At 32.6% G+C, this 17,164-nt stretch overlaps 1 protein-coding gene across 2 annotated transcripts; it reads left to right on the forward strand.

The window, feature by feature from the left end:
• Positions 1–864: 864 nt before the first annotated feature.
• Positions 865–14,240, forward strand: LOC127706239 (uncharacterized). Of its 2 annotated transcripts, none has more exons than XM_052210737.1 (8): positions 865–1,223; positions 4,849–5,053; positions 6,320–6,407; positions 7,229–7,422; positions 9,290–9,599; positions 11,226–11,342; positions 11,787–11,932; positions 13,700–14,240. In XM_052210737.1, the coding sequence occupies exons 1-8, from the start codon at positions 1,209–1,211 to the stop codon at positions 14,185–14,187; spliced, it is 1,563 nt and encodes a 520-aa protein (XP_052066697.1). In that variant the 5' UTR covers positions 865–1,208; the 3' UTR covers positions 14,188–14,240. The 2 variants fall into 2 exon arrangements, with proteins under 2 accessions (XP_052066697.1, XP_052066696.1); XM_052210736.1 differs by lacking the exon at positions 865–1,223 and adding an exon at positions 1,633–1,756.
• The last annotated feature ends 2,924 nt before the right edge of the window (positions 14,241–17,164 follow it).

Consider the following 17,164-nt stretch of genomic DNA (forward strand, 5'->3'; position numbering starts at 1 on the left):
TGACACTTTCCGGTGACACTTTCCGGAGAACAAATATGATCGGAATGATCATTCGATAAATTTTTATAAACCTTTTATACCTCCGTGATTAGCGCTAGTTGGTTTTTAGTCAAGTAACACAGATACTGAAAACTGTGGCTTCAAAGTTCTTCAGCTTTTTTTTTTTTTTTTTTGACAATTCGAAATTATGTTTAACAAATGAAAGAAATGATATTTGGGGTTACATTGTCAATGAGACACCAACCCAACGACTAAAAAAACCAAAAGACATCTTGAGGTCAAAACATAGTCTTCAACAATGTACAATGTCTTAAGAGTGGCTACACTAAACGACTTTGAAAAGTCAGCTATCAACACCAATTATCCAAATCAAAACTTAAGACGACAACTTATGGTGCATATGAACAAATGGCCAGATTAAACTAGAGTCTTAAAAATTATACTTAATTACTCCAAGGTGGCAACTGAATATAAGATATACGGGAACTTTATATAAAATAAATTTCGCCGAAAATAGAAAATAAAGCTGTGCTGAAACTTTTATACGTAGACAACGCTTATAAAGACAGATATATTATGTAACGAGTTATATAAAAATAAGGAGATGTGGTATGATTGCCAATGAGACAACTATCCACCAAAGTTCAAATGAAGTGGATGTAAGCAATTATACACAACCGTATGACTTTTAACAATGAGAAAAACCGATACCATAAAGTCGGCTATAAAAGGCCCCGACATGAAAAATATGAAACATTTCAATTGAGAAAACTAACGGGCTAATTAATAATAAAACAATTTACGAAAAACAAATATGACAGACATGAACCAACGACAACTATTGAACTACAGGCTCCTGACTTAGGACAGGTACGTATAGAATGTGGCGGGGTTTGACTAGTTTGCTGGCGCCAAACCCTCCCCCTTACCTGGGACAGTGTTGTAACAGTACAACATAAGAACATATATAAGGTCTTTTGTTTGTAAAATAATGATTTATTTTACTTAAACAACTTCATTTAGTTATAAAGGACAATTGATAGGATCATGTATATATTTAAATGTCATATTGTGATGAAATGTCTTTTGGATATCTTTGTTTATTTGTGTGATTTGTCCTTGATATTCGTTATTGATTAAGGACAATTGTTCTTAAGAACAGAACATTCTGTAGATGTGAATGTAAAAGGAGGTGTATAAAGGACGAAATGGATAAAAAGTCTGTAAGTATGAAATACATATAAGCAATGGGTATTTGGAAAACGTTTTATTTTTCTTGCATATAGTCAATATTGTTTCCAATTTTATACTTGGCTGAAAAGAACAAAAAAATATGCTTTTTCAGATGGATACCATTCAGCGCTACACATTCATAGATTTTATAACAATAACTTTCTGTTCATATTAACATCAGTAAAATAAACGAGTATTGTGTGATCCCTACACGGGTGTCTAAATACAGATAATGTACACAGAGAATGAGCTTTATAACAAGGCGACAAAGAATAATAAGAAATGACGAAATAATACGAAATATATGTTTACATAGCACTAGATACGGACATATTCCCGATCTGTAATACCACCATTACAGTTTACGCCCAATTTTTGTGAACAGTACTACTTTCCTCGGAATGTTCTTTCGAGGAGTGATAAAGATTTTGTATTACCCTTGTATACAACGGGTGCTGATGAAAGTACTTAGATAAACATTATTCGAATGCTGTTTAGAATAATACTGAACAAAGCACGAAATGTAAGTTTTAAACACCAAAAAAAATGGTATTGGTATTTATTCAATACTTGATGATCATGTACTGTTTTCAATCATGACAAAATTATGTATTTGTGAGTAAAATACTGAAATTACTGCTATAGAAATCGTAATTTATGATATTATATATTCAAGACCACCTCAACAAACATACAATAAGCAATTGCAGTCAATTTTCAAAACAAAAATTACAATCTTTTAACATGAATTCTTGGAAAAACAATAAATCCATGTTAGTTTCGACAAAGAAACTATATGCTAAATCTTACATTTAGTACTTTTATATCTTGTACATGATTCTATTCAAGCTTATAAATGTACTCGATATGATAAATTAAAAAATATTTTTGTTAAGACCATGTATCCATGCCGAGATCGGCTGCTGATTATTTCATGATTTCATGTAAGATATGAATAAAGCGGAACGGCTTGTTGTATTCATACTGAAAAACGTTCATTGTCCTTCTAGTTAATTACAATATATGTATATGTAAATGGATTATTAACATACTACTGGACTTAAAGAGGGAATATCCACTTCCGACTTCAAATGCTTGTAGGCTGGTCCTCTCTCTCTCTCTCTCTCTCTCTCTCTCTCGATCGATCGACAATAAACTAAAGTTAGTTTTCTCGTTAGAATTGTTTTACATTTGTCATTTTGGGGCCTTTTATTGCTGACTATGTGATATGGGTTTTACTCATTGTTGAAGGCCGTACGGTGACCTATAGTTGTTAACTTCTATGTCATTTGGTCTCTGGTGGAGAGTTATCTCATTGGCAATTATACCACATCTTCTTATTATTTTTATATAACAACATTATGGCAAAAAACGAAAAAAAGACCAAAAGACAATTAAATAATAGTATGCAAAATACAACATAGAAAACTAAAGACCAACCAAAACGAAGGATATGCATAACTATAGACATATATCACGTTTCCGTATTCAGCTGTTGTAAACATTATTTGTTCAATGAATTTTAGTGTGTAAACATTGGTAATAAAACATATATATCTAACTTGATTGATATCCATGCACCTAGTTATCTACAATGGTTATGAGAATAAAGCTACAAAACAAAGATATTGTATTGCTTTTATAAACTAAAATTTAGTTCTATGTAGTATGTACATGTTTTCAAACTATCAATTTAAAATCCTTCCAATCGAACAATATGTTTCTGTCTTGAATGGCATCTGATTATCTTTATGATAGCTTTATGTGATATGTCAATAAACAGGAAGTTCATGTTTTATTCCTACTTTAAGCACAAAGACAAGACCCGATGTCCTGAACGTACGCTAAAAATCTTACATATATATGAAATAAGGACATGAAAAAACAAACATAAAAGAATTCAACCTAATTCATATAAGGCTTGGAAAATATTCATTGCTTACCTAAATTGATTTCAATTGATTATAGCTTGCATAACGTCATAGCAAATATGTCGTGAATATTCATAACGATGATATATGTACAATCAATACGATAGACAGTAATTTTGCCTTGCAACTAGGTACCCGCGCACCCATTATAGAGTTGTTGCATGGGTTCTCTAACTTGCAGGGAGCTAGTCACTCTACCTAAACGTGGCATTTGAGTTAACAGTTGGAAAGCAGGTCTATGCATCCTGCAAAGCCAAACAGATGCCACACTTTAGCCAGGGATATACAGCCGGATAGGAGAAGTCTAGGGATTTTTTCGTTTGAATTGTTTCACATCTTTTCATTTTTGGGGCTTTTATAGCTGACTATACGGTATGGATTTTGCTCAATGTTGAAGGCCGTACAACGTCTTTTATTTCATAATGAATGTGTTTCTATATCAGAGTCAACATTAGGTGTGATTACCTGGACCTTTCCATTGATTTATACCCGTGCCGAAAAAAAAACGTCAAGATGTATATGCACTGCCATTCTTGGTCTAATTCAATGCATTGTGTTGGAAGAAATCCACCGCTATGTACACGTTGAGAAACATTTACAATGCATCATTGGGGTATCTGAAAGTGACATTTTGCATTGCAAGATTTCTATTTTTATCTAACAAAACCCATTTATAATATCAAACAAAATTTCGTGCATGCATCCATCACTGCTCGACATTGATTTGTTGTTGCATTTGCTTTAGTTCTCAAATTGCACGAACTTATTGCATCTAGACGCTAATTACGTAAAACTACCAATTGAAACTAACAAAAGAATAGGAATTTACAAATACTATTGTACTCAACTCCGTTGAACTTCCAAGGAAAGGTCAATATACCTTGGCAATTCTTAGGAAACAGTAAAACATTCCAGGAGTAGGAATGGATAACAAATGAAAATGTTAACGGCGGTTATTTTTTGTAGTGATGTGATCATATATTGACTAAAACAGTCTTAAAACTAAAATATTTGTTGGGGATACATCTTACAAAGTCTAACCGAATTATTTTGCAAAGAATTCCACTGAAACCGGTGCTAGGGACCGTCTTAAACTTGCAGTGAGGTGAGAGATATTTTTTACTCCATGTTGAAGGCCTCACTATGACTCTGAGATGAAGAACAGCAATAAAAGCGCTGTTCCTTTGCTTTTTGTGTGTTTTTTTGCTGTGCATGTACTGATTTTGTGTCATAGATGGATACCCCATATTCTGTGTTTTTCTAATACAATGTATATGGTTTCATGTTTGAAAAACGAATAAATTATATATTAAGATATTTGAAAAGAGAACGCGTATATAAAGCATAATTATATAAAAGCTACTAGTAATCATATCCTTTAAAATTACATGTTCTTAGAAGATCGTATCATTCTTTTTATAAGCGTTGTTAATAATTTTAAACATCTTCAATATGTCAAAAACCACGCCAAAGTACACTCCACTGGATTTTGAAAACTTCAATTTATGATACAAAATCATTCAACTAAACTTACCAAAAAACCAAAAAGAAAGGAACTGCAGCTTTATTGCTGTTATTCGTCTATAGATCCAAATTCATACAGTCAAAAATATATCATATGTCAACTGATATTCTTATATTCTATATAAAGCTATGAAAAGAATGTATTTGTTATTTTCACTAGAGAATGTCAGCTTCTAAAGACGGAATTTCACGAAAGTTCAATCATTTTGAACTGACACGACCAACAGATCTCGCTGCTGCATATCATTATGATAAAGTTTTAGGGGTCTTAGCCAAAGATCCAAAAGAACGTTCGGATTCAGATATATACCAAATAAAATCATGGTTTCAGAAGAAGTCAGATTTGTTTAACCAGTTGAACGATGGTAGGTTCATTATTTTACGTGTCTTATATCGCTCTTATATGGAAATTGTCATTCAGTCAAAATTTAACCCTTGAAACTTACGTAACAGTTAATGAATTTATTTATTTAGCTTTAACAGTTTTGTTTTATTTGCTTTATATTGTTTTTTAAATCTACGTTCTATAAAAAAGCTTAAATTTAAGCGTTTCGCTGTCTACACACTTTCAAATGATTTATTGTTGTAGTCCTCAAAGAATTCTCATTCTTTTGAAACATCCAGATTTGATTGTTCGTTTCAAAAATACAATAACGTTTATCTTAACCAAGATCTATATCTATATTTTACTTCTTACATGCAACTTTAAATACTACATATACAATAAATGTAAAATCACAAAGGATAAAGTTACAAAGAGTAAAGTTATTGCTTTTAATGTATATTAACTTATTTGGTTTTCATTTCATATCGTCTCGAATTTCGAATAGAAATGCAAAACTGTCACGTAAATGTCCAAACTCACTTGGCTTTTTTTTTAAATGATACATTTTATATGCGGCGGTGACCCCACGTGTTTCAGGAATAAGAAATTTTCCAAAATATAAAATATATAAAAGAACCAAGTTAATTTAAATTTCATCAAAGGCGTTGTATTTATATTTTACCTATTATCAACTAGGGATCAGTATCTTTTATTCACATGTTCACCTAAATAAACGACTGAATGCTGTAATAGATCAACACATTCAACCTTGTGAAGTAACACAACGTTTAAAATTATCCTGATATAAGTTTGAGTTCGTTTTCCCCTGACTGCACTAACTACTAAATAAATAATCATATATATAAAAATAAGGTGATGCGGTATGATAGCCAATGAGACAACACCAGAGTCTAAATGACGTGAATATAAGCAATTACAGGTCACTGCAAGGCCTTCAATAAAGAGACAAAACATCCTGTATAGTCGGCTATAAAAGGCTCCAACAAGAAAAATGTAGAACAATTCAAACGAGAAAACTGACGGTTTTATTCTTGACAATTCAATTTACCAAAAAAATAAAAGACAGATATGAACAAAAGACAACCACTGAATTTACATGCTCTTGACTTGAAACAAGTGCATGAAGAATAAGGCGGGGTTAAACATGTTTGTGAGCGTGCATGATCAACACTCCCGAAACCTGTCCATGATATCTTTTTTTTTTTACATTATTTGTATTATAATTCTTGTAACTAATGAAATATGTCCCTGAGTCATAAATGTTGGGTGTTTTGTTTCCTTTCAGAAATAATTATTGACCTTATTAAGAACTGTGAATTTATAACAGTTGATCGGGATTGTGTTATTATCAAACAGGGCGACAAAGGCGATTGGTAAGTTTAAATACTGAAGATAAAAACTTATGATACGAATGATGTATAGAATGATACATAAAGGTTGACCAGTCTTGAATATAATAAACCTTTATAGTTACCTAGGACATTGAACTGCATGCACCAACAGGACAGTTAAAGTTCATGACTCATAGGCGAGGAAAGAAGATGAGACAGAGAGAGGAGAATGGCTACATGGTAACAGTCGAACAAATAAACAATAGCAAAACATAACACAATGTTGAAACCAGTTGATAGTGAATGGCATGACTGACTTTGTATTTATTTTTGACCAACAAAAAAGGTCGCCAAATAGAAGATGCCACTTGCATTCAATTTTTTTTTATTAAAATGGAGGTCAGGTAATACTATTGCCAAAGGAGAAAACACAGACAGACAGAAAAAAAAAAACAGCTCGCAAAACTCTACACAGAAAACTAAATAGTGAGCAACCAAAAACTACTGTGCGTTGTTAAGGTTAACAAGTAAACATCTACTTTTCCACTAGTGTCATTTCTACGATTTTAGTCATAACAATTAGCAACCATTGATTGCTACAATAAAATAAACAAAATAAATCTCGACATTGTGGATATATCCTTCATTAGTTTTAAAAATCTGTGTTGTAGATTACTAATACTAAATACTAAATGTTGTTCTCATATAAATGCACATCCCGACTCAAGATCAACCATGTAAAAATGTCAAGAACAGTTAAATTTGTCGGTATCCACATTCTTAATGCAAATTTGAATGTAATTTCATAGCTTCATTATTTTCAATGTATTTCATAGCTTCATTATTTTCAATGTATTTTATAGCTTCTTCATTATTTTGAATGGATCAGTAAGTATCTTCATCGGTTCAACTATTACAGCGGAAGATGGGCGTCAAGAAGGAACTTTAGAAGAATCTGAATCGTTGAAGAAAGACGGGGAAATAACTGACTTACAAGAGGATTTTAAACAAGGGGTGTTCGATCGTTCAAAGTTTGGAAAATATGTTGGAAAAATAGGCAAGAAATTACAACTGATTAAATATTGAGTCGCATCTACAACTAGTTAATACATTTTAGTCTTAAACGGTCATTTTGATCTTAACACAATCTGAAAAGTCTGAAGCTAAAAACAGTAATTCTTGTTTAGATTTTTAGCTATTTTTCAGATATTTTCTTCTTGTAAATTCAGTACTGTTCAGACTTTTTTGTTGCAGTCAATCCAGTACTTATCAGCACCTTTGCCATACAATTCATTATGTTCTTGTTACTGCTAAACAATCTGAACATAGACTGAACAGGACTTGATTGACTGAAAATGAATTGTCTGAACATTATTAAATTTACTATATAAAGTAAGTCTGAAAATTGACTGAATTACTGAATATAACATAATACTTTATTTTTTAGTCTTTCAAGAGCTGTTTAGATCGAAATGACCGTTTCAGTTCGAAATTGGTTTCCTAGTGATATATATATTCAATAACAAAATTCATGGCTTAATACTACAAACTAGTTCAAACTGAAAAGAGAAACTTTAAGGTGCTGCATTTTTACAGTATTTGTATTATACAGTGACGATAAGTTCAATTGAGACCTCTTTCTTATTCTATTATGCGTTTAAAAAGTATTATTTATAATTCCAAGGACCTAGGAGAAAGTATCAGAACTGAATACGGAAAACCCTGCTTTTTCGGTAATGCGTCCATCTCAAGTTCAGTCTGTGAATGATTTTGTTTCTGTCTTTTATTCATGAAGGAATCGTTGTTGAACTATGACATATGTGGAATTATTCTTAACTTATCCTGACCCTAGCTGGTTTAGTGTTCGACATGCTGAAAGGACTATTGTCAATTATGGAATATTCCGTTCATAATAGCATATTGTGTTTTGTACTTATTGCCCAACACGGAAGACTCCCTTATGTTGAAGATGCCTGTATTTCAGCTTAACAATCTTTTTCGCAGAAGCTTATTTTATCAAGAAATGTAGCTGTGCCGATGGTTTATTTAAGAATTCGTACTCGACGGAAAATCTTTTATTGCCTTAGATTTAATCATTCTCAACATATGTAGACTCCAGTCTGTTTATAGCTTAACATGTGGAAAGGGCATTTTTCAAACATCGAAGATAATATTATGACCTCTAGATGTCTATTACATTGTAGGTCAACATCGAGTGATTTTATCTTCGGTTATTTTTAGCTCTTTTAAAAAGTGAGCATGGTATTATGTTACTACCAAACCACTAGACGACCTTTATAAAGTAAAAATCAAACCCTTAGAGAAAACTCCTTTCAAGTGTGACATGTATTCATTGCAGACAACCATTATAAATCGTATATAAGGGCTGAATATTATTTCACTCAATTTTATTCAGAACACAATTAAAATACCTGCTGCATGTTTTCAATAGTTATATAATGATTGTTAGAGTTCTACATAATCTACCGACTTGAAACCGTATGTGTTTTAAAAAAGAAAAGACTAAGAAGATATTTAATTAATTATAATTTCAAGGAAAACACCTTATTTACTGAAAACACAATGAATAACGTACATAAACATATATATAGACATGGGCATTCATATGGGAGACATTTGTACCCTGAATACACAATGAATAACATACATAAACATATATACAGACATGGGCATTCATATGGGAGACATTTGTTCCAGACACTTATCGCCCCATTCAGTGGAGGCACTCTTTCAAATTTCAATGATCCGGAATATTCACATCAAACTTAAAATCAGATACAGAAAACTGTACAAATAGACAATATTGACGTCATGCATGCAGGTTTTTATTTGAAACTCCTGTTGAATCCGGCGTAGTTATGTTAATCAATGTACATTGAAATTTTATATGAACTATTTTTTAGAATCCGGTAAAAGTTTTGGAGAACTTGCTCTTTTGAATGCTGATTGTGTTCGAAATGCTTCAATTATTGCAGACGAAGCTACAGACTTGATTGTTATTGATCGAGAATTATTCAATAGATGTATCCGTTTGTTCCATGCTAAGGAGTTTGAAGAACGAAAACATTTTGTTGAAACTAATCCCTTATTTAAAGGATGGCTTCCTAAGTTTAAGATACAAATGGCGATGAGCTTGCGGAAGGAAAAGTTACATTTTGAACGTGTCATTGTAAAACAAGGAGATCGTTTTGACGGTTTACGTTTTATTTTGAGGTAATGTTCTTATCATAAGATTAAAATTATTTGCAATTCGATATAATAGTATTTGAACTTTGGAAGTGCAGTATAAACCAATCAAAAAGTTTTAGAAAGATATCATATATATGTTAGGTTAAACACAAAAGTACAATAGGGCAATGAAAAAGTGACGAGGGGAAAGACTGATAACACTATGTTTAAGAGAGAAACCAAACAGTCCATAAAACCCAAAGAAGGTTTAAGGTTGGACAATACAAAGTGCATCAAAAACAGAGAATTAACTAAGATACTCTAAACTCCGAAAGGGTGGATGGTTCTGCTCATTTTATGACACTCGTCGTGTTACGTCTATAAATATCAGACAAGAAGTGACTCTAAAAGCATAATTTAATATCAGATGGGTAAATGTATCTGGTCGCACATTTATACATTATCATATTAAAAAAAAACCTATTGATGCATGTAATACAAGTGAGAGGTTTAGCTAGCTATAAAACCAGGTTTAATCCACCATTTTCTACATAAGGAAATGCCTGTACCAAGTCAGGAATATGATAGTTGTTTTCCATTCGTTTGATGTGTTTGAGCTTTTGATTTTGCCATTTGATAAGGGACTTTCAGTTTTGAATTTTTCTTAGATTTTTTCCATTCGTTTGATGTGTTTGATGTGTTTGAGCTTTTGATTTTACTACTTGATAAGGGATTTTCCGATTTGAATTTTACTTGGAGTTCGGTATTTGTGTTATTTTACTTTTTCTACATAAGGAAATGCCTGTACCAACTCAGGAATATGATGTTTCTCATTCGTGTGATGTGTTTGAGCTTTTGATTTTGCCATTTGATAAGGGACTCTCCGTTTTGAATTTTCCCTGGAGTTCGATATTTTTGTTTTTTTTACTTTTTCTACATAAGGAAATGCCTGTATCAAGGCAGGAACATAACAGTTGTTTTCCATTCGTTTGATGTGTTTGAGCTTTTGATTTTGCCATTTGATAAGGGACTCTCCAATTTGAATTTTCCGTGGAGTTCGGTATTTTTGTTCTTTTACTTTTTATCTATCTGCTATATATGAGGGGGGTAGGAGGGGTCCTGATCCCGAAATCCCGGGCTTAAAAAAAGGAATCCCGAGGTCCCAAATTTAACAAAATTTAAATCCCGACATCCCAAAATTCGAAAAAAGAATTCCCGGATCCCGAAAGGATCAATCCCAAAATCCCGAGCTTAAAAACACCCGATCCCGGAGTCCCGATAAAGGTCCTATCCCCCCTCATATATCTCGACAAACGTTAACGTCATGATTGCGTACGTAAAATGTCAAAGAAATGACGTCATTCAAAACCCTTAGTTCAGTAGTTTAACGTCATCAGGAACCCTGAATCAAGGACATATTGTTAGAAAACACTGGCTTACATTCCCGAAATTATGTAAATACATTAATCGATGTTGTTTCGAAATCCGGAAAGGTATTCGAGAGAGGTTTATTTGTCCTATCAATGCTTAATTCTCAAAATTTTGACTCTGTTTTTTTTTTTATCTATAAAAGCACGCTCAAGCTTTACGATATGCGTATTTCATGTACACAATCTCTCTGTACGAATTCTCCTGAAGCCTCCATAATTGATATCTGTGGATTTATTTCAGTGGCCAGGCAAAACTTACATCTGATCCACACATGCATTCCATGCAATTTCCAGGCTATTATCCTCTACCGGATGTGGACGAATTGGAGAAAGATGAGGTACGAGAATCACTCCGTCAGTAAGTCTGGTTTACAAGATAAATCTATAAAAATGTTGCTTTAATGTTCTTTGTTATGCAGTATATAGCAATACTTTTATATATAATATACAAAATGAACAGAAATTCGATTTACAGTAATTGTTTGTAAAAGAGAGGCAAAAGAAATCCAAAGGGACATTCAATCTCATCGAAATAAACTGACAACGACATGGCTAAAAAAAGAAAAATAGCAAAAGACATCTAACTGTACATAAAACACAATTTCGAAAGCATTAGTGTAACATTTGTCTTTAAGACAAACTGGTTCTTTTATAAATAAACTAAGTTTTATATGACTTTTAAGTTTCAATGTTTGAATTACGGCACCTTTCTACGCATTTCAAAAAGGAACATGACAATACTTATTTTAAGTTATAAATTCATTAAATCTAATGTCATAAGTGATATACTGTATGTATTTAGGGAACTGAAGATGAATGATACCAAATCAGCAACAAAATCCCGTCCGAAACTCTTCACAAATGATACAGATAGGAGCGAAAAACGATCTCCAAAACAAAGCAATCGTAACATAGAACTTTGCTTAATCTGTTTTCAGGAAATCATTGGTAAGGCATTCTCTTATTATTAGACTATTTCAAATAGAAAGTATGTCTGTAAATTGCCGATCGTCCGTCCGTTTGTTCGATTGTGCGTTTTTTTCTAGTACACTTTGAAACTGTTTCTTGGAAATGTTTAATCATTGTCCCTTGCTACAAACCGCTTTTGAATGCCTCAAATATAAATTTTTGAAAACATAAGAACCCAAAGGGTCTTCACCCATAGACCTTGCCTGAAGGGATGAGGTTCGTTCTATCATAATAAAAAATATCATGTAAAGGAACTTTAGTCTTACATACATGATTTTTTTTTTATTAGTTGTTATTATCTTTGAACTAGCTGTCAGTAACTACGAGTACTCTCAAATCTGTACTTAGCGTCTTTTTTGTTGTGGTGGTCTATAAATTCCCTGCCATATCCGGTCTGTGTTTTTGTTAGTTGTATTTTAGCTTTGTATCGATGTGTGTATCAAACATGTTTAACCCTGCCACATTCTGTACCTGTCTGTCCCGAGTCTAGAGCTTGTAATTCAGTGGTTGTCGTTTGTTGCTGTATATCATATTTGTTTTTCTTTCATTGTTCTGTATATAAATCAAGCCGTTAGTTTTCTCGTTTGGATTGTTTTACATTAGTCATTTCGGGGCTATTTATAGCATACTATGCGGTATTGGTTTTGCTCATTATTGCAGGCTGTACGGTGACCTATAGTTGTTAACCTCTATGTCATTTGGTCTCTGGTACAGATTTGTCTCCTTCAATGTCTGGCTACTGCGCAGATTGCACTTTTGAAGACTGATGACCATCAAGCCACAGAACCGATTAAGTAGTAGCAAAATAATAGAATACAACAAATTAATTATAAAATTTCAGATAAAAAATACCGTGATATTAACATTTATTAAATAAAATAGTTTTATGATAAAAATAATGCTCTAAAATGAGACGGTATACAAATGCAAACACATGCATTATATATATGGGTTGTGAAAATCAATCCCCCAAAAATTAAAAAACACGCTTGTAAGAAGCTAGCTTTCTCCTTTAACTTCACGTTCCGTTATATTGATGACGTCCTCTCACTGAATAATTTAAGGCACTGTCAGTTTGTTTTAGACTTATAAGTTTGATTATCTCTCTGGTATTTTTGTCTCTCCTTTGTACTTCTATAAATAAAGACAATACAATTTCCCATGGGGACTCTTACGGATAAAACTGTGTCACTTGTACTATGAAGTTTCTTAAAAAATCAATCCTGGAAAGGAAAGTTCACATGCACTACTTTTTTTTTATAAAGGTCAAAACATACGGTTGTACGGCATATTTTCAACATGTGTAAGCCTCGAACTTCTAAGAGTTTAGACTTATACTAAATATTCTGTACTATCCCTACCTTTTTTTAGTCTTCATGAGAATTCAAGTTGACCGCTATCAAACTGTTTTTACACTGGAATAATGTCCAATTTGTGTATCTTTGAAACATGGAGTTCATACCTTGGAACTATTAGGTAAACCAAATACTTTTTTGTGCGAATCAAATTTAATTTATGCATAGTTCAATGGGAAAAAATCTCGAAATTAACGAAAGTCATTTTTTTGTTCCGAAATAATTGTCATCTTTACGAACCTACGTACAGATAACTTACCACCCCCCTCCCATTAATATACTGTTGAAATATGTACATGTACGCTACGACATAATAACTATTGAATAGCAGTCAGACTGTTCATCATGTAATAGTTGTTTGACGGAATTAATCAACGAAAAAATATTTCAGGTGACATGGAAGTTGCAATGGAGTTAGATACATATTCATATACCGTAACATGTATACAGGAAACAGAAATGTATGTCCTAGACCAGAAAAATTACGAAAGATTAATAGAAAAACGACATCCTCAGACTATTGAAAAGATTAAAAAATCAGTGCAAGAGAAATACTCTTTAAGACTATCTTGGATAAAAGATAAGAAGGAAATTCCTTTATTTCGATATTTGATATACAAAATTCAAGAGAAGGAACGAAAGCAGAAAATTAAGCAAAAAGAAACAAAAGGACAGGATAAAAAGATTTCAGACGATTGGATTACATCTAGTCTCAAAACTGGACCTTTGGTTGATATGTTCGGACCTGGGAGTGTATTTCATATAATACGAATGAAAGCAAAGCAACGAAATATGGAGAAATTAGATTATAAATCTGGAGTAACTAACAAACGCATAACCAGAGAATGCAGTAGACATAATAAATATCAAGCTTCATAACAAGTATGATGTCATACAACATCATGTCTTGTATTAAAAAAAAATCAAAATGTTGTCATGTTTTTTTTAAATATGTTTGATATGTCGTAATTAATTGTTCCTTTAAATTGAAATTAAACTGCTTCGGTGGTCAAAACGAAGAATGCTCGCCAAAGTGCTCCCTGGTAAAGTTATGTAGTCTGAATCGGTCACCTGAACATTAAAATATATGTCATGTTTGTTAGCATTTTGAGAGTATAGTATGTACCGCAGCTGAAGAGGATAGAAACTGACTAAAAGACTGGAGATGACTTAACTTTTTATTTTCAAGTCATTAAATAAAATTGAGAATGGAAATGGGGTATGTGTCAAAGCGACAACAATCCAACCAAAGAGCAGAAAACAGCCGAAGGCCACCAATTGGTCTTCAACACAGCCAGAAAATCCCGCACCCGGAGTCGGGCTTCAGTTGGCCCCTTAACAAAAATGTGTGTTAGTTTAATGCAAATGGACGTCACACTAAACTCAAAAACATATAAATGAACTAAAATTAAAAACATATAAGACTAACAAAGGCCAGAGGCTCCTGACTTGGGACAGCGCAAACATGCAGCGGGGTTAAAAATGTTTTGTGAAATCTCAACCCTCCCCCTATACCTCTAGCCAATGTAGAATAAACAAACACACAGCCATACGCACAGTAAAACTCAGTTTAAATGAACTCCGAGTCCAATGTCAGAATAGGCAACAAAAGAAACTAAGCAAAATGACAATGATACATAAGTTAACAAAGAACTACTAGCAGTTACTGACATTTCGGATCCAGACCTCAATTAAACTGATTGAAAGATTATGTCTTCATCATATGAAAATCAAGCACAATCCCACCTGTTAGGGGTTTAGTATCATACCATCATAAAATATATGAGAAGAACATAACCCGTATCATGCCAACAACTGGTTTTAGAATAAATGTGTTTATTTCCGATGCAAAGACCCTATGAGTGAATCAATATTAATACCAAAATATGCCATCTTTAATGACGTGACACCAGTATCGTAACTATATCCCTTCTGAATAAGCCTGTTTAAAGGTTTGGTTAGCTTTTGAGGTGAATGTCGACATTTTTGTGCTTTATATAGAATATTACCATAAAAGATTGGATGTGAAATACCTAAACGTTGTTACATACACAAGCGAATCGAACAAGTTGAGATTTATAAACACCAAAAGATGGTGACTAGGGAATGTCACCACCTAAAAATGGATAATTAACAATAGGAAATGAAATGAAATGGAATTATCATAAATTTTGGTATTAAACTTCCCGTTAAAGATCCAGGAAAGGGCAGTGTCCATTGTTAGTATTAGCTTTATTTAAATTCAGTTCAGCAGGATAAATCTCTTCAGTGTACATACTTATCATTATTGAGAGCCAATATATCATCCAAATATCTAAAAGTGTTATTAAATTTTTGAATCAGATGTTGTTTCGATGGGTCTTTGCTGATTTTAGTCATAGATTGTAACTCATAACAATACAGAAACAGGTCCGCAATAAGTGGTGCACAGTTATTCCCCATTGGAAGTCCGATAACTTGACAACATACGGAATCTCCATAGCGAACAAAAATGTTATCTAGTAAAAATTCAAGGGCAGTTATCGTATCAAATTAGGTCCAGTTGCCTGCTTCCGACTAAATTGGCTCTCTCGGTTCATAACAGGTTTATCAGTATTTTTTTGTCCTGAATGTTCTTGCATTTATTTGTACTTTATTCCTGTCACGTAATGTTATCATTTTAGCGATATTTTTAACATTGCTATATAAGCGGGATGTTTGGCTAGCCATAAAACCAGGTTCAATCCACCATTTTTTCTTAAAATGTCCTATACCAAGTCAGGAATATGGCAGTTGTTATCAAATAGTTTGTTTCTATGTATGTTAACGTTTGTTTTTGTTGCACTTCAGTGTTCCTGTTGTTCCTTTGTTATCCTCTTATAGTTGATGTGTTTCCCTCGGTTTTAGTTTGTAACCCGGATTTGTTTCCTCTCAATCGATTTATGACTTTTAAACACCGGTGTACTACTGTTGCCTTTATTTATCAGTAGTAAGAAATAGTCAGTTCCAGACAAGATCACAAAAGACAAGTTAGTAATTATTGCTGCTATAGCAAGATGTTGATTATTTTTCAACAGGAACTGTCATTTGAGCTAATCAGGACGTTAAACATTACAATACGGATGTCAGTTAAGGTAGATTGGGGGTCTAAACTAAAGTTCATAGATTTGTTTAATAATTTGTCAAAATGTAGTTTATATCATGCTTTTTTCAAAAATATCATAAAAAGTATGTGTCAACGGGCTTTTTTCAGATTTTGTATAGATTATGCATGGAAACCCCAATTTTGTATGATAAAAAGAAAACTAAACCATAGATTTTTAAGATAAAATATAAGAAGATAGCTCTTGTAATATGCTTTCATATAAGAAAAATAAAAAAAATTGGTCACTGAACTCATTGTCTTGATACATAATGAAATATGTAAATTCATAACACATTCTATTATAAAGATTACTTAATCTGTTACAAAATTTTGAATTATTCAAAACATTTTTTTCTATCCCAAAGTATATATGGCCTAAGCCGTAATTGGCACAATGTTTAAGTATTTTTGGTTGTCAATGCTCTTCAACTTTGTATTTAATTTTGCCATCCAACTATTTTGATTGGAGTGCTAGTGGTGAGTGGCAGTTGGTTTTTTTTACATGTTCCGTTGATTGATAACCATTTGATTTTGTGAGTTTTTATGGACTTCCTCTTTTTGAATTTGTCTTGGAGGTCAGCATTGTTGTTATACCTTATTAGACGAAACGTTCGTCTTAAACAAATTATAATCGTAGTATCCTTGACGATTTTTTTCATATCACATTTAAGTCCCTTAAAAGTCACTTGCATGTTCTCGTCTTGAATGTCGTTTGAATATTTTCCTCTCGTT

The sequence above is a fragment of the Mytilus californianus genome, unplaced genomic scaffold (assembly GCF_021869535.1).
Source record: "Mytilus californianus isolate M0D057914Y unplaced genomic scaffold, xbMytCali1.0.p SCAF_6, whole genome shotgun sequence".
Lineage (NCBI taxonomy): Eukaryota > Metazoa > Mollusca > Bivalvia > Mytilida > Mytilidae > Mytilus > Mytilus californianus.

Excerpts from the sequence above, each read along its gene's own strand:
- LOC127706239 (XM_052210736.1), top strand. The coding sequence starts at position 1,721 with ATGCTGTTTAGAATAATACTGAACAAAGCACGAAAT. Across the intron at positions 6,408-7,228 it reads CAGGGCGACAAAGGCGATTG|CTTCTTCATTATTTTGAATG; the intron begins GTAAGTTTAAAT and ends TGTATTTTATAG. Across the intron at positions 9,600-11,225 it reads GGTTTACGTTTTATTTTGAG|TGGCCAGGCAAAACTTACAT; the intron begins GTAATGTTCTTA and ends GATTTATTTCAG.